The sequence below is a fragment of the Mobula birostris genome, chromosome 2 (assembly GCF_030028105.1).
Source record: "Mobula birostris isolate sMobBir1 chromosome 2, sMobBir1.hap1, whole genome shotgun sequence".
Lineage (NCBI taxonomy): Eukaryota > Metazoa > Chordata > Chondrichthyes > Myliobatiformes > Myliobatidae > Mobula > Mobula birostris.
The window spans coordinates 233,842,866-233,861,741 of NC_092371.1; the positions used below are offsets into that span (position 1 = coordinate 233,842,866).

Consider the following 18,876-nt stretch of genomic DNA (forward strand, 5'->3'; position numbering starts at 1 on the left):
ATCTACTACCTACCCTAGTACCTGCAACACCTTTTTGTATTTGATATAAATGCCTCCCTTTCTCCTCCCTGTCCCATCTTTCTTGCCATATTTGGTTGATTTTTTTCCCCAAATTACACACTTCACCTCTGCTTTACTGATACTAATGTGCATTTCTATATTTTCTTTCTTTAACGCCCTCTTTGCCAACTCATCCACCCTCTCATTTCCCTTCACCCCCACGTGTGCTGGAACCTATAGAAATTTTACCTGATCTCCCTGATTTGCAATTCTTGTGACTGACTGAAGGACTTCATAAAGTACATCTTGCCGACTGTTTGAGTGAAAAGACCTTAAACTTGCTAGAACTGAGGATGAATCAGAGCATATCAACACTTTGACTTGTCTAGCTTTCTCCACCCATCGTAAAGCAACCAACACTGCCAGTGTCTCCACTATATACAACCCAAACTTATTAGATGTTCTTTTGTTGATTCCAATTTCTTTTGCTGGTATAGCTACCCCAAACCTTGTCACTCCTGTTTCAGGTTCCTTAGCACCATCCGTATAAATCTGAGTATAATCACTATACTTTTTCATCACATGACAGTTCAATGCACTTACTAAACCAGTTTTATATTTTCCTTTCCTTTTTACCTCTAACAAATGCCAGTCTTGAGATTACAAATAAGACAGATAAAGAGGATGCACGGGATGTTGAAAATTTGGACTTTCAGAAGGCCTTTGACAAGGTGTCACACTTAAGGCTGCCACCAAGTTAAGAGCCAATGGTATTATAGTCATACTTTATTGATCCCGGGGGAAATTGGTTTTCATTACAGTTGCACCATAAATAATAAATGGTAATAGGACCATCAATAGTTAAATAGTAGTATGTAAATTATGCCAGGAAATAAGTCCAGGACCAGCCTACTGGCTCAGGGTGTCTGACCCTCCAAGGGAGGAGTTGTAAAGTTTGATGGACACAGGCAGGAATGACTTCCTATGACACTCAGTGTTGCATCTCGGTGGAATGAGTCTCTGGCTGAATGTACTCCTGTGCCCACCCAGTATATTATGTAGTGGATGGGAGACATTGTCCAAAATGGCATGCAACTTGGACAGCATCCTCTTTTCTCACACCACCGTCAGAGAGTCCCGTTCCATCCCCACAACATCACTGGCCTTACAAATGAGTTTGTTGATTCTGTTGGTGTCCACTACCCTCAGCCTGCTGCCCCAGCACACAACAGCAAACATGATAGCAGTGGCCACCACAGACTCGTAGAACATCCACAGCATCGTCCGGCAGATGTTAAAGGACCTCAGTCTCCTCAGGAAATAGAGATAGCTCTGACCCTTCTTGTAGACAGCCTCAGTGTTATTTGACCAGTCCAGTTTATTGTCAATTCGTATCCCCAGGTATTTGTAATCCTCCACCATGTCCACACTGATCCCCTGGATGGAAACAGGGGTCACCGGTACCTTAGCTCTCCTCAGGTCTACCACCAGCTCCTTAGTCTTTTTCACATTAAGCTGCAGATAATTCTGCTCACACCATGTGACAAAGTTTCCTACCATAGCCCTGTACTCAGCGTCAACTTCCTAGGAAAGTTTGATTAGAACATTGGCTGATTGGTAGGAAGCAATGAGTGGGAATAAAAGGATACATATATAGTTATGACAGTGAGGGCATGGAGAGACAGCTAGGAGTGGTTGTAGTAAAGGCAGGTATATTATAGCTACTCAGAAAGCTTGCAGTGAAAGTCACAGCCTCTGACTCGGTGTGAAGGGGGTGGACAGTGTGATGAGGGTGCCACCACTGAGACACCATTAACATCTAGAATCAGTGTCTGCATCTTACGCACAAACAAGAGGAAAATCTGCAGATGATGGAAATCCAAAGCAACACACACTAACTGCTGGAGGAACTGTTGACATTTCGGACCAAGTTCTAGAGCACAAATCCTCAGTACCATAGCTGGAGTGTTGTCTGACCCTGTAAGATGTATCCTATCTGGTGAAAAAATTCAGCATGGCAAGCAATATTATTCTTTGTCCACAGAATGCTATGTGACTTGCTGACTGTATTTAGCACATTTTATTTCAAAGTTAAAAGTACATTTGTTTACAAAGTACACTTATGTCACCATATGCTACCCAGAGATTCATTTTCTTGTGGGCATTCAAGGTAAATCCAAGAAACAACATAATCAATGAAAGACTGCAACCAACATGGTGAACAGAAAACAAACTGTGTAAATGGAAAAAGAAAAAAAGAAATAATAATAAATAAATAAGCAGATGTAGTGTATATGGATTTTAGCAAGGCATTTGATAAGGTACCCCATGCAAGGCTTATTGAGGAAGTAAGGAGGCATGGGATCCAAGGAGACATTGCTTTGTGGATGCAGAACTGGCTTGCCCACAGAAGGCAAAGAGTGGTTGTAGATGGGTCATATTTTGCATGGAAGTTGGTAACCAGTAGTGTGCCTCAGGGATCTGTTCTGGGATCTTTACTTTTTGTGATTTTTATAAATGACCTGGATGAGGAAGTGGAGGGATGGGTTACTAAGTTTGCTGATGACACAAAGGTTGGAGGTGTTGTGGATAGTGTGGAGGGCTGTCAGAAGTCACAGCGGGACATTGATAGGATGCAAAACTGGGCTGAGAAGTGGCAGATGGAGTTCAACCCAGATAAGTGTGAGGTGGTTCATTTTGGTAGGTCAAATATGATGGTAGAATATAGTATTAAAGGTAAGACTCTTGGCAGTGTAGAGGATCAGAGGGATCTTGGGGTCAGAGTCCATAGGACACTCAAAGCAGCTGCGCAGGGTGACTCAGTGGTTAAGGCGGCGTACAGTGTATTGGCCTTCATCAATCATGGAATTGAATTTAGGAGCCAAGAGGTAATATTGCAGCTATATAGGACCCTGGTCAGACCCCACTTGGAGTACTGTGCTCAGTTCTGGTCGCCTTACTACAGGAAGGATGTGGAAGCCATAGAAAAGGTGCAGAGGAGATTTACAAGGATGTTGCCTGGATTGGGGAGCATGCCTTATCAGAATAGGTTGAGTGAACTCAGCCTTTACTCCTTGGAGCGACGAAGGATGAGAGGTGACCTGATAGAGGTGTATATGATGATGAGAGGCATTGATCATGTGGATAGTCAGAGGCTTTTCCCAGGGCTGAAATGGTTACAAGAGGACACAGGTTTAAGGTGCTGGGGAGTAGGTACAGAGGAGATGTCAGGGGTAAGTTTTTTTTTTACTCAGAGAGTGGTGAGTGCGTGGAAAGGGCTGCCGGCAACGGTGGTGGAGGCGGATACGATAGGGTCTTTTAAGATAGGTATATGGAATTTAGTAAAATAGAGGGCTATAGGTAAGCCTGGTAATTTCTAAGGTAGGGACATGTTCACCACATCTCTGTGGGCCGAAGGGCCTGTATTGTGCTGTAGGGTTTCTATGTTTCTAAGCAATAAAGAGAACATGAGATGAAGAAATGATGGGAGGAAAGTGTTGGATTGATTTCGAGTAGGTTAAAAGGTCAGTATAACATCATGGGTCGAAAGGCCTGTATTGATCTATGTTCAGCTTTAAATCACCAGTTCTTTGTGATTCTCCGACCAGTGAAAACAGCTCAACATCTGCCTTGTCAAGCCCGGTAGGATTTTTGTAGACTTGAATAAAGCCACCTCTCATTCAAACTGTGCAAATATAATAAGAGTTGTAAAGAGTCTTTGAAAGTGAGTCTGGAGGTTGTGGAATACCTTCAGAGTTTGCTCGAGTTTTAAGCTTGGCGGACGGGGCACTGGCGAGGCGCTCGCTAGCAGCACGGGACGCGGCGAGCAAGCCAGCTGCAGCGAGTGAGGACGAAAGGCCGTACTAGGGCTTACCTTGCACCACCACCGACTGGGTCATAGCGTGCAGCCGGCGGACGCAGCTCCCCTGTCCGCGAACGAACCATCCACCTCCCTCAGCAGCCTTTCTGCCGCCACTTCGCGCGTTTCGCGCGCTGGTTGCTGGAGGGAGCGTCTGACGTCACGTTGCCCTGGAAACCGGAACAGCGGCATGGGCGGGGCAAGAGAGGGAATCCCAGCACGTGACCAGAGTGCACCACCGACTCACCAAATACACACACACACACACGCCATCTCCGAGCTGTCAGCTCTCTAAACTCACCCCCACTACTCTGGTTTACCGCTGTCATCATTTACGTCTGCTTGCACCAATTTCTTCACTGACAGACTCTATAATTTTTCGCAACCTACTCTGACTGCAAAAATGTCTGCAAGTCAGAACTGTCTGCGCTGATACATAGGTCTGCGGGACAATATCCATTTTAATTGGAATTAATTCTAGTGGTTTTGTGTGAAACAACTTTCCGTGGCTGAAAAAAAAGAACTACGAGTTGGTGCCTGTGGATACACTCAGATTTTCTTTGCCACGGTGGCAGTGATACCTGAAGCTAGGGCCTCCAGATGGCAGAGCGAAGTTACTGACCGTACGTAGACTTTCTAACTAGCCCAAACTGATGTCATTCCACGGTTGTAGGGTCGGAGATATAACACAGTGCCTGAAGAATGGCGGAGAAGTAGGTGTCTCCCTCAAATATCTTTTTAACTCACTACAAAATAGCTATCAATTAAACTGCTATATTCATTTGTACCGATTCCTTTACAGTTGGTGGGGAAGCTGGATTCATCAGAACGTCGCGAAGGCGAAAGCCAAGGTAAATCAGATTTCTGGCCGAACGTCGCCGAACGATCGTAAGATTGCTTCGGAGTTGTAATCACAGTAATTTTGGTAATGGCTTTGCTAAGGGTTTTAACAACTTGTTTATTTGCGCTTTGTGTCGATAGTCATCTTTGTTATTTGCGCGGGCCCCACCGCATTGCACTGGTGAATTGGAAACAATGATGAGTCATTTCCTCTATCTGTTGCTGAGATGATTTTTCAGAGCTCTTAGTGCTTAAATCGATTTTCAATCTCTTTTTTTTAATGCCTCGTCTTCGGGTTTTTAACTCAAGTAAAGGAGTCAAATGCTATCGTTTTGATGACAGCTGTACCGTCACTCCGCTTTTCCTAGCACAATCATATTCTTGTTTTCCTCCAGTGATTTTGAGTAGTTTGAAGTAAATTTCTTTCCAACATCATCACAAATTTATCTTCCGGGCTATCGAGTCTATATGTTTCAGCGGGAGAAGTCCGCCGAACCAGACCATTTCGAGCCTCGCTATGATCCACGTCACTTAAAATCACCTATTCTCTGACTGAATACACGCTTTATTCGTCAATCCTGTTAAAGAGGGAATGTTGTTGCATTATATAGACCTACTAATAAACAATTTGTTAGTTAAATCTATTACAGTTCATTGGTTCAGTATATGGACTTTTAAATAAGTTTACAGTTGTGACAGAAAATACCCCACAGGTAATCAGTAAATTGATGTGGTGTTTTGGGTACTGGTTCCAGTTGAACAAACGATTTAGACTCATCATGGAATTAAACAGCTCACCCCACCAAATCTCTGCTGATACAAGTTCAAGTTTATAGTTGTCCAACCATACACATGTATACGGTGAAACAAAACATCATTGGGGGGGAGGGGGGAGACAAGGTACATAGAGTGGCACACGGCACATATAGTTACAATCCAACACAAAAAGTCACAGAGTAAAAGAAGCCCTGAAAGAAAAAGAAGAGCATGAAGCCTTGAGTGCCACCACATGAAGATTGACAGGTTGACATAAAGTGTCAGGTTTATATAAGGCAATATAATGACTAATTAGATTAGATTAGATTCAACTTTATTGTCATTTTGCCAAGTACAGATACAAAGCCAATGAAATGCACTTAGCATCTGACCAGAAATGCAAAGAATAGTGTTATTTACAAAATAACTGTGAATAAAAAAGTGCTACAGCACACAAATATAAAAGTACTGAGACAGTACAATACGGATGCAATATTGCTTAGTGCTGTGATGAGGGGTTCAGCAGTGTCACAGCCTCAGGGAAGCTGAACCTGACATATGGTATTTTGTTTTAATAATGTCCAGCAGGGTCTTGCGGTCATAAGAAAAACATGTAAAGCAAAGACTTACACCATTTTTTGGACCTAGAAACATCATTGCAACTCAGTGCGCCACCATTTTCTTTAATTAATCTCGTTTATTTACTCCTTGGACTGTGGACTGGCAGACCACAGTACATGTGCTTGCAACACTGTGTGTCTGACAGAGAGATCAGCAGCACTGGGGCTCCACAGGGGACTGTCTTGTCTCCCTTTCTCTTCACCATTTACACCTCGGACTTCAACTACTGCACAGAGCCTTGTCATCTTCAGAAGTTTTCTGATGACTCTGCCATAGTTGGATGCATCAGCAAGGGAGATGAGGCTGAGCACAGGGCTACGGTAGGAAACCTTGTCACATGGTGTGAGCAGAATTATCTGCAGCTTAATGTGAAAAAGACTAAGGAGCTGGTGGTAGACCTGAAGAGAGCTAAGGTACAGGTGACCCCTGTTTCCATCCAGGGGTTCAGTGTGGACATGGTGGAGGATTACAAATACCTGGGGATACAAATTGACAATAAACTGGACTGGTCAAAGAACACTGAGGCTGTCTACAAGAAGGGTCAGAGCCATCTCTATTTCCTGAGGAGACTGAGGTCCTTTAACATCTGCTGGATGATGCTGAGGATGTTCTACGAGTCTGTGGTGGCCAGTGCTATCATGTTTGCTGTTGTGTGCTGGGGCAGCAGGCTGAGGGTAGCAGCCACCAACAGAATCAACAAACTCATTCGTAAGGCCAGTGATGTTGTAGGGATGGAACTGGACTCTCTGACGGTGGTGTGAGAAAAGAGGATGCTGTCCAAGTTGCATGCCATTTTGGACAATGTCTCCCATCCACTACATAATATACTGGGTGGGCACAGGAGTACATTCAGCCAGAGACTCATTCCACCGAGATGCAACACAGAGTGTCATAGGAAGTCATTCCTGCCTGTAGCCATCAAACTTTACAACTCCTCTCTTGGAGGGTCAGACACCCTGAGCCAATAGGCTGGTCCTGGACTTATTTCCTGGCATAATTTACATATTACTATTTAACTATTTATGGTTTTATTACTATTTATTATTTATGGTGCAACTGTAACAAAAACCAATTTCCCCTGGGATCAATAAAATATGACTATGACTATGACTATTTCCTCCAAACTCTGTAATCTTCCCTCCTCCTCTCCTTTTCTTTCCCCTTAATCCAGTAATTATTCCTCCTTTGGTTAATTTATCTAGTTTTCCTTTTAATGATTACCATGGAATCTTGTTTCTTTGTTGTTTCATGCAGTGAATTTGTAAGCAGAGTAGCTTGTGTGTATTTTTCTTAGATCTTGTTTACTTTGTCTTACTATGATAATAATGTTAAGTTTAGTCTTCTGACACTGAATGTACTAATAGTGGAATTTAATGTAATTGTGAACACTAATTGTTCTTTATCTTTTCCACTTTCAGTCCAAAAACTGGTAGACCTAACCATGTTTTAAATCTGATCATGTGTAACAAGGCCAAATTAATTAATAATCTCTTAGCAAAGGATGCTCTGGGGAAGAGTGATCAAAATGTAATAGGATTTCAAAATAAAATGTGAGAATCTACAGTGCACCCATTCAGATTACAATTTGTTTTGAAAAGTTACCCATTATAAAATGGTTTCCTGAGTAATAAATCTATAGCATCATCATAGAAACAGAACTAGTACCAGGAATGTGCTGTTTAGTGGATTACCTTAGTGTGGAGATGAGTGATATCTTGCAATAATCTTACACTATTATATCTGAAATTAAAATACAAATTATTGTTGCAAACATCTTTCAGTAGACATCATCATTCCATATGTTGTTCTTACCTCACAAATCATCTCTGGAGAAATTTACTTGTACTCATTCTAGTCTGTTAATGTTTCATTTTTAAAAAATAGCCATGAGTTAAAATTCCCTCTGTAACCTCAAACTCTTGATCTCTGTGCTTTTTATTATCCTTGTAACCCCAGAACTTCCCTGGGTTCCTCCAAGTCCAGTCCAGCGTAATGTTTAGCGATTGTACAGTCCTGTGCGAAAGTCTTGGACACTGTAGCTATATAGGGCTGTGGGACAGGTGGCAGAGAAGGAGTGCCGGGGGCGGGGGGGTGGTGCGGGTGTTGGCAGTGCATGGTACAGGCACACTGAGACAACAAGCAAGGTCATTTGATTCCAAACAATTGGTTTACTGATCATTACATGGTCTCTATGATGCTTCCTACTCCCTCCTCCTTTTCCCTTTTCCCAACCTTGATTCCCCTCTCCTTGTCCCCTTCCCATTCTCAATCCATAATATGGACCCATATCAGAATCAGGTTTATCATCACTCATATATTTCATGAAATTTGATTTTTTTTCAGTACAATTCAATACATAAAGTTACTGTAGTACTTGCACAAAGTCTTTGGAGGCACACTAGCCATATATACTGTACTTTTTGCACAGTATCATATATGTAATAAAGACCCAGATTATTGCTGTAAACAGCTTTCAGTATAGTTAATTACTGCCCGGTTGAGCTATGCTTGCTTAATATTCTATGATGAAAAGAAACAAAAAGGAGCAAAAGCTAATTGCAAACTTAACTGAGATATGATTTCCATGAGACTTTCTTTGCCATGGATCACTGCGACACCACTCTTAAAGGGGAAGGAGGCATTGATAATGATATTTACCAATTGGCAAAGTGATTATAAGCAAATTAAAGTTTTATTGGGATTATAGAGTGAAAGCATGTAAAAGTAAATTAAAATGAACTGTGAAATTGTTATATTTTCTAATAAGTTTAAATGGAAAGTATTTAATTGACTGAGACTGAGGGATACATCAATGTTTAGTATATCTCCTTCGAGACTCTTAGCCATACAGAATAGAAGCAGGCTTTTGGTAAAATATATATTGTATTTGTCAGTTCGATTGTCAAACACTTATCTACACTAATCCCTTTCCTTTATTCTCCTCATCTTCCCATTTCTTCCCCTTTGCCTTCCGATTTCCGAATGGACATTGAACATTGAACCTATTAGCACTACCTCACTACTTATTTTAAGTACTGATGAAGGGTCTTGGCCCAAAATGTCCATAGATGCCGCCTGGCCTGCCGAGCTCTCCCAGCATTTTGTGTGTGTTGCTTTGATTTCCAGTATTGGCAGATTTCCTCTTACCTATTTTTTTAATTTCTATTTTTGCATCACTTACTTAATTTAAATATTTCATATATATGTTGTTGTTGGTGAGTGCTGTCGACTCATGGCGATCCTATGGATAGTGTAGACATCCGAAGGGTTTTAATGGCAAGATACTGAAGTAGATTGCCAGGCTTTCTTCTGCAAAGATGTTGCTGCTGCCCAGGTTGGGACCCGGCCAGATGGAACCATGTGCAGCCAAGTCCAGTGCTGATGTGACTACACAACCGGCTGGCCCGTAAATATATTCATACACTTACTGTAATTCACACATCAAAGTTGCTGGTGAATGCAGCAGGCCAGGCAGCATCTCTAGGAAGAGGTACAGTCGACGTTTCAGGCCGAGACCCTTCGTCAGGAACCTCTTCCTAGAGATGCTGCCTGGCCTGCTGCATTCACCAGCAACTTTGATGTGTGTTGTTTGAATTTCCAGCATCTGCAGAATTCCTCGTGTTTACTGTAATTCACAGTTTGTTTCCTCTCTATTATTATGTTTTGCATTGTACCGCTACCAAAAAGACAACAAATATCTGACATATGCAGGGTGATATTAAACCAGATTCTGATTCTGACTCCCTTGAATCACTCTTTCATGTATGCAGTCAGACCATTTCCAAATTGCACATCATCAGGGTGAAGGAGAAAACTCATGGGCTCACGAGGAAAACATGGACTACTCTACCTGGACAGCAATGGATATTGTGATTGAACCCAGTTTGTTGGAACTATGAAGAAACATCACAACTAGCTGCACCATTGTAACCACGTCCACTTCTATAAATCCTTCCTCTGGTATTATTGTTCCTGCTTATAGAATTAAGCACCCACAGTCACTGAGGAAAATACACATAAAATGCTGGGGGAACTCAGCAGGTCAGGTAGCATCTACAGAAAAGAGTAAACAGTTGGCGTCTTGGGCCAAGACTCTTCTTCAGGACAGCTGGTTCTCAACTGGGTCCTCATGAAGGGTCTTGGCCCAAAATGTTGACTGCTTGCTATGTCCATAGATGCTGCCTGGCCTGCTGAGTTCCTCCAGCATTTTGTGCGTGTTGCTTTAGATTTCCAGGTGGGTAGGTTTTTTCATGTTCATATATTTGTGATGTGTATTACCATGAATATCTGTAAAAGGATTTATTTAACATTTGATCTTTTACCTTTGTACCAAAGAACACATTCACAGCGATATAATATTTCCTGTCTTTATTAGGTAAGTTCCCAGTGAAAAGCATGGGTAATTCCATGAAATCTTTCAGGGATGAGATTGCATTAAGTCTCCTTTGAAGAGATCATTTCAAGTAGTGGTTTCAGATTGTACAACTGATCGGTACCTGTGGGAGCCGTGCATCTGTTCCCTATCTGCATTGTACTCTGTGTTGTGTGTTCATTATGTTTATTATGGTAACTAGTCACAAGAGTGGAGGGTGTGCTAAAAGCGAAGGGAATAAGTTACAAACTCTTGCTTATTTTGTGGCAGTTTGTAGCTTGGGACCGGCGGATGACATATCTTTTGCTGACAGCTCAGTTATGCTTAGCTCACACCAGGGTACGCTTAAATTTCGTCGCTTCAAGTTTGTATATTTGCTAATTGCTCAAAAAGGATCAAATGAAGGATTCAAATTTGGAGCAATTATTGAAGCTGAGGGTGCATCACGCAAGTAAACAAGTCTGTGGGGCTTTGTCTTTCGTTTTGTTTTGCTGCTACAGTATCCACGTGGATAGAGCGGTTGTAGGATATGAGCAGCCCTCAAACAAAAGTCATAGCTTTGATTCTGTCAGAATAAAGTATCATTGGATAAATTCAGATTTCATAATGATATTGCAATCAGAATCGGATTTATTATCAGGAAAGTGTCATGAGTTCTGCGGGAGGAGAAGATGGTGGCACGCCTGCCTGTGCGCAGCCCTCCGGTGAAAAATGATATCGTATCTGTTAAATAGGGGCCACAGACAATTCTGATTTGATGGAGAATAGATGTGAAAGCACAGAGGAACATCTGGAGAAATTTCTGAAACGCCCGTTCGCTGCTGTCGTTACTGTGTGGTCGTGAATCTTTCAGAGGTTAGGCCTCAAAATCCCCAGCCTTGCCTGCTTTTGGCGGCCGAGAAGGAGGTCGAATCGCTTGGACAGAGATGGCGCTCAGTGCTCGGTGTCAGAGAGCTGATCAGAGATCGAAGTTTTCGGATGACTCAGAGTTGGATTGTGGTCGGCATGGCAGGGAGAATTTTTCTTCCTTCTCCCGTCTGCGTGAGATGTGGGACAGTTGAGAGACTTTGAACTTTACTGTGCTCATGGACTTCTTCATCAAGTTATGGTATTGTGCACTGTTGTAACTATATGTTATAATTATGTGGTTTTGTCAGTTTTTTCAGTCTTGGTCAGTCCTGTGTTTTGTGATATCACACCAGAGGAAATAATGTATCATTTCTTAATGCCTGTATTACTAAATGACAATAAAAGAGGACTACGTGTCTTCATAATCCTAATCCTAATATTTGCTGTTTTGCAGTAACAGTACAGCAGAATACATGAAATATACGATAAATTGCAATAAGAAATGTATATAAAATGTAGTGCAAAAAGAGGGCTATATAATGAGCTAATGCTCATAGGTTTATAATCTGTTGTGACCACTGTGAGGAAGAAGTAGCTGCAAAAACAGTGTCCTATACCTCATCTCTGAATGCAGTAATGAGAAAGTGGTGGATGCCTTTTGAAGTTCCTCTCAGTGGATGGAACAGGTATATTGCTAAGGTGTTATGTCTGAACTGTGGAGAGTATAAGTGTTCAGGTTGAACTATATTTCAAAGTTAAATCTTTAATTAAATTTCTTTTTAATTCACAGTCTGCAAAAGCCGTGGAACTTCTGAAGTGTGACCTGGCCGAATTCAGACAGGTCATCCAAAATGATACTGTGTCTACTATTGCGGCCACAGCTTTAGCATTCAAAGAAAAGCTAAATGTGAGTTTATAGCCAACATGCAAACCCACTGAATATTATTTGTTACAAAATGCACAACACTGTTTGAAGTGGCCACTTAATTAGGTACTCCTGCTCATTAATGCAAGTATCTAATTAGCCAATCATGTGGCAGCCACTCAATGCATAAAAGCATGCAGCCATGGTCATGAGGTTCAGTTGTTTATCAGACCAAACATCAGAATGGGGAAGAAATGTGATCTAAGTGACCTAGGCTGTGGAATGATTGTTGGTGTCAGAAGAGTTGATCTGAGTATCTCAGAAAATGGTGATCTGGAATTTACATATACTGTAAAGTTTACAGTGGAAAAACAAACAAAAAAAAACATCCAGTGAGCAGCAGTTCCATGGACAAAAATGCCTTGCTATTGAGAGAAGTCAGAGGAGAACGGCCAGAATGGTTCAAACTGACTGGAAGGTGACAGTATGTTAAATAACTCTACATTACAACAGTGGTGTGCAGAAGAGCATCTCTGAATGCACAACATGTTGAAATTTGAAATGAATGGTCTACAGCAACAGAAGACCATGAATATAAATACAGTGGCTACTATTAGGTACAGGAGGTATCTAATAAAGTGGCCATTGAGTTTATAAACAAACGTAGAGGTTTCATTCACACATATTTATTGAGATATAGCACAGAATAGGCCCTTCAAGCCCTTTGAGCCACGCCACCCAGAAATCTTCTGATTTAAGCCTAATCACAGGACAATTTACAATGACCATTTAACCTACTATCCATTATGTCTTTCGATCATGGGAGGAAATGGGGATTTGATCAGAGAGTCTCTCTTTTCTTGGTTTTTCTCTCAGGATAGACTGCCCAGTCCTTTCTTTCCCCCTTCTGTTTAGAATAGTGTTTTTTTTTAATATAAAAATTGCTAATAGTCCTTCCTTTCTTCATAAATTGATAAGAGGAGAATGAATTAAATTCTTTTTTTTCTGTATTATACATTCTATATCAAATTTATACTTTGTAGACCAACATTATGTGTGATTATTTTACTTTTTGTATGTACTGTTATTGACATCTATACCAGAGATATTCTCCTCCTGTTTGATAAACACTTTTTTTTAAATCAATAAAAAGATTGAAAAAATAAAGAAAGGAAACGGGAGGACCCAGAGGAAACCCATGCAGTCATAGGGAGATTGTACAAACTCCTTACAGGCAATGGTGGGAATTGAAACCAGGTCATCTGTACTATAAAGTATTGTGCTAACCACTACGCTACCATGCTGCCTGAAACCCAAAATAAAATGCAGTTAGATTTTTCGAGTATTTTGTGTCCCACAACAATGTAATAGCAACATTATGAATCTGAGTTTTGAAGTATACTGTGACATCAAATATGAAATCAGTAGGAATCCAATAACTTTCTGTTATTTGGATAATTGATTTTTCAACCACATGACATTAAGTTGCAGTCAGTTTTGTTCTTGTGTGTAAGTTGGACCAGACTCATTTGTCACCAAAGTAATGCTAATTGTAGACCAAGGTTTCTTAAGCTTTTTAATGCCATGGACCCCTTTGGCAGTCCAGTGAAGCCTATGAACCTTTTCTATTGTATCAACTGTAAAGTGATATGAAAATACCTGTGATTTTATTGGTGACAATGTCACAGGTTTTGATAATACTACTGTAGTTTGCTGCCTATATTCATAAATGAGGAAATGCTAAATTTCAGTTAAAGGTTAGTGACAATAAAGATGTAAATTTTCCCCATCTAACTTCACAGACCCCCGAGGGTTCTGTGGACTCCCTGGTTAAGAACCCCTGCTGTAGAACAACAGTAGGAATTATGTTGGTACTTCCCCTCTCTTCTAGGTTGAGGAGTCCTCAGAAGGATGCCATAGGGTCAGCAAAGGGATTTCAAGTTTTCTTGGAGCCATCTCAGAAGCATTTGCTCCTGTGGTAGAAGAAACACACACACCTCATGTGAGCACAGTCAAGGGCACTCGGTTGAAAATTGCCGACTCTTATGATGGCATTAAGGTACGCATACTACTAGTAATTATAGAATGGAAGAGCAGGAATTAAATAAAAGGTAACCATTTCATAATGAATATTTGTATTCCATAGATTCGTTTGTGTAATCTTCAGGCTGATCCAGCAACATACTGTGCTAAACCAGATGGTAAGATACATCTAATCTAAAGTTCAAAGTAAATCTATTATCAAGGTATGTATATGTCACCATATACTATATAGATTTTTCGTGCAGTTATTCACAGTATAAAAAAGACATACAACAGATTCAATGAAAATGACACAGGCAAAGACAGACAAACAATCAATGTGTAAAAGAAGACAAACTGTGCAAATATAAAATTAAATTAATAGGTAAATAAATACTACTGAGAACATGACTTGCAGAGTTCTTGAAAGCGAATCCCTGGGTTATGGAACATTATTTAAAACTGAAATGATTAAAACTTAAATATCCAATCTATAATAGTGCTGTAACTAAAATAATCCTTCCAAAAGTTTCAGCTCCCATATTCTAGCTTTTGTTACCTGATTGTTTTCTGTGCTGTTCATCACAAATACTCAAATGGAGAAAAGCAGTGGCCTGCTTCGTTCTGTTTTCCTCCATCTAAATCATCATCGTTGTGTGCCATGTCGTTTGACATAGGTGGTCATGCTCTCATGGCCGCGATTGTTCTTGGCAAATTTTTCTACAGAAGTGGTTTCCCCATTGCTTTCTTCTGGGCAGTGTCTTTACAAGACAAGTGATCCCAACCATGATCAATACTCTTCCGAGATTCTGTGCCTGATGTCAGTAGACTTGTGATGTGCACCAGCTGCTCATACGACCATCCACCACCTGCTTACATGCCTTCACGTGGCTCTGATTGGAGGGGCTAAGCAGGTGCTACACCTTGCCCAAGGGTGACCTGCGGGCAAGCAGAGGGAAGGAGTAATGTACACTTCCTTTGATGGTTAGGCCACACTTGGAGTGCTGTGTCCAGTTCTGGTCACCTCACTATAGGAAGGATGTGGAAGCATTGGAAAAGGTACAGAGGAGATTTACCAGGATGCTGCCTGGTTTAGAAAGTATGCATTATGATCAGAGATTAAGGGAGCTAGGGCTTTACTCTTTGGAGAGAAGGAGGATGAGAGGAGACATGATAGAGGTGTACAAGATAATAAGAGGAATAGATAGAGTGGATAGCCAGCGCCTCTTCCCCAGGGCACCACTGCTCAATACAAGAGGACATGGCTTTAAGGTAAGGGATGGGAAGTTCAAGGGGGATATTAGAGGAAGGTTTTTTACTCAGAGAGTGGTTGGTGCGTGGAATGCACTGCCTGAGTCAGTGGTGGAGGCGGATACACTAGTGAAGTTTAAGAGACTACTAGACAGGTACATGGAGGAATCTAAGGTGGGGGCTTATATGGGAGGCAGTGTTTGAGGGTCGGCACAACATTGTGGGCCGAAGGACCTGTACTGTGCTGTACTATTCTATGTTCTATGTTCTATGAGATGTGTCTCCAACCTGCTGCCTGACTATTCAATGTAAAATCTAATTTTTGCATTCCTATTTATTCCTGATTTGTTTTGATTTTAATTTGAAAAAGCAATGTATACAATAGTATAGACCAGGGGTCGGCAACCTTTTTGCCTCTGTGGGACAGATCACGTATTAATGAGCGTATGGTGGGCCAGATAAATGCCATAAAAACTTGAAATATGGGAATTACCCATTTAAATACATCTAGTTATGTTTTGCCTCAAATTAATGAATAACTCATGCTCAAAAATCATTTGTGCTTCAGGTTGCCGACCCCTGGTATAGATAATATTAATTTTGACGTTGTGGAAACCTAGAATTTCTGTAGTTGTGAAGCAGCTTTTATAAAGACATCAGAAATCACCATGAATATTAATGAGTTGTGCGAATACCTAATCAGGAATACAAAATAACCTATTGCATGTAATCTAAAAATTGTGTAGTCACTTTTAGGCTATTAATATAACCATTGCTTTCATCTCATCAATAATAAGGTAACAAAGGAAAAAAGAGCTTCCATTAATATATACATGCAGATGACTCCTGTAATGAAACATTACGTACGAGGGTGAATATAACTGGCAATATCCAGTGTTGATCACTCTTATTAGAATTGATCAGCCGCACAAAGAAGAGATAATTTAGTTATAATGAAGAAAAGATTACCATGCCTCATAATTTGGTTTATTATGGTAATTAGACTGCAGACTGCAAAGAAGTAGTGATGGACAAGATTCAAAGTAAATATATTATCAAAGTACATATATGTCACCACTTACAGCCCTGAGAATCATTTTCTTGCGGGCATACTCAATAAATCCAATAACCGTGTTAGGATCAATGAAAGCGCACTAACAGGGCACACAACCAATGTGCAAAAGACAAGAAACTCTGCAAATGCAAAATAAAATAGAAAAACAAAATAAATAATTAAAATAATAATATGTTTGAGCTGTGAAAAAACAAAAATACAATAACAATAATAATAACAAAAGTAATAAATATCAAGTACATGAAATGAAGAGTTTTTGAAAATGAGTCCATAGGTTGTGGGAATAGTTCAGCGATGAGGTAGTGAAGTTGAGTGAAGTTATTCCCTCTACTTCAAGAGCTTGATAGTTGAGTGGTAATAATTGTTTCTGAACCTGATGGTGTGAGTCCTGAGGCTCCTGTATCTTCTTCCTGATGTCAACAGTGAGAGGAGAGTATAATCCGGGTAATGGGGGTCCCTGATGATGGATGCTGCTTTCCTACAACAACACTCCATGTAAATGTGCTCAGTGGTAGCTTTCACTGTGATGGACTTCTTGTAGGATTTTTCAGTTAAGGGCATTGATGTTTCCATAGTAGGTTGTGATGCAGCCAGTTGGTACACTGTCCACCACACATCTATGGAAGTTTGTCGAAGTTTTAGATGTCGTGCTGAACCTTCACAAATTCCTAAAGAAATAAAGGTGCTGCTGTGTTTTCTTCATAACTTCACTTACATGCTGAGCTCAGACAGATTTTCTGAAATAATAACACCGAGGAACTTAAAGCTTTGATGAGGGCTTGTACATGGACCTCTGGGTTTTCATCACTTGAAGTCAATAATCAGCTTCTTGGTCTTGCTGACAGTGAGTAGGAGATTGCTGTTATGGCCCACTCAGCCAGGTTTTCAATCTCCCTCCTACATGCTGATTCATCACCACTTTTGATTCAGCCTACGAGAGTGGTGTCATCAATGAACTTGGATGTGGTATTGGAGTTGTGCTTTGGCACACAATCATAAGTGTAAAGTGAGTAGAGCAGGGGGCTAAAGACACAGTCTTGTGGTACATCTGTGCTGATGGAGGTTGTGGAGGAGATGTTGTTGCCAATCCCAGCTGAGTGGGGTCTGTAAATGAGGAAATTGAGGATCCAATTGCAGAAAGTGGTATTGAGGTCTAGGTCTTGATTATTCATTAGTTTTGAGGAGACAAGAATTCTATTATAATGATATATGTACTGAGATTTTTTAAACAGCTTGGAGTACAAAAGGAGAGATATATACTTAAGTAATTGTAGTTAGAATTTCTAGTTCAGGTTTATTGTCATCTGACTGTACATATACACAACCAAATGAAATAACATTCCTCTGGACTATGGTGCACTCACAAAGCATATATCACACTCAGCACATAAAACAAGTTCAATAAGTTAATAAAATATAAATATAAATTATGTATTATTATCATGAAATAAGTTAATAAAATATAAATCAAAATGCATGTAGTGCGCAGCACAGGTAAACGGTAAGCATATTCTATATTTAATTTGAATTACTATGATAATTTGATGGTGGGAAGGCACGAGTAAGAATGTTTAAAAAAAATATTGAGTAGAATGGTCCCACGGATGGAGAATTTCATTTATGTGAATAGACTGGAGAAGATAGGATAGCCCTACTTAAAATGGAGAAGGTTAGAAGGATATTATCAATGGTCCAGACAGGAGAAGGATGAGAAACTATTTTTATTGGCTGTGGTGTTAAAAAGCAAAATCCGCATTTCTGGGGAAAAGAACAGAAAGTGATGAGGAAACAATAATTTCATGCAATGATCAAAAAAAGGCCACTGACTCAGAATAGAAGAACAATCCTTTAGATCAGAAATGAGGTGGAATTTCTTTAGCCAGAAGGTGGTAAATCTGTGAAATTCATTGCCACAGACAGCTGTGGAGGCCAGGTCAATGGATAGATTTAAAGCGAGATTGAAAGATTTTTGATTAGTAAGGGTGTCAAAGGTTATAGGGCGAAGGTAGGAGAATGGGCTTGAGAGGGGAAAATAAATCAGTCGTTCTGCCCCTCTGTCTTATGGTCTTATGATTATACTGATTTGGAATTTGTTGTGTGAAGGGATGGTGAAGTGAGATTCATTCATTCCTTTCTAAAGGAAATAAAATAGATACTTCAGGAATCAATGGGAAACTTTGACACTTTGAGGAAAGAGTTACAAGGTGAGACTAATCAGATTGCTCTGATAGAGAGTTGATACAGGTTGTCACCATGTGTGCTGGCAATATCAGAGAAGTATGGAAGAAAGACAGACCCCGATGTAGAGACGGCAACTAGAGTTTATTTATAATAATTCCAGAAGAATGTCGGTGGCCCGCCCAAGC

At 40.5% G+C, this 18,876-nt stretch overlaps 2 protein-coding genes across 2 annotated transcripts in view; one reads left to right on the forward strand and one right to left on the reverse strand.

The window, feature by feature from the left end:
* The window catches only part of tube1 (tubulin, epsilon 1), a 31,452-nt gene extending 27,467 nt beyond the window's left edge, over nucleotides 1-3,985 (reverse strand). Inside the window, exon 1 of the mRNA XM_072279298.1 lies at nucleotides 3,875-3,985. Within this exon, the coding sequence (XP_072135399.1) occupies nucleotides 3,875-3,899 (25 nt within the window). The 5' untranslated portion in view covers nucleotides 3,900-3,985. The remainder of the gene's footprint in view (nucleotides 1-3,874) is intronic.
* A 127-nt stretch (nucleotides 3,986-4,112) lies between these two features.
* Nucleotides 4,113-18,876, forward strand: part of LOC140210389 (BSD domain-containing protein 1-like) — a 30,461-nt gene continuing 15,697 nt past the window's right edge. Inside the window, exons 1-5 of the mRNA XM_072279312.1 lie at nucleotides 4,113-4,572; nucleotides 4,662-4,710; nucleotides 12,088-12,204; nucleotides 14,054-14,221; nucleotides 14,309-14,363. Of these exons, the coding sequence (XP_072135413.1) occupies nucleotides 4,562-4,572; nucleotides 4,662-4,710; nucleotides 12,088-12,204; nucleotides 14,054-14,221; nucleotides 14,309-14,363 (400 nt within the window). The 5' untranslated portion in view covers nucleotides 4,113-4,561. The remainder of the gene's footprint in view (nucleotides 4,573-4,661; nucleotides 4,711-12,087; nucleotides 12,205-14,053; nucleotides 14,222-14,308; nucleotides 14,364-18,876) is intronic.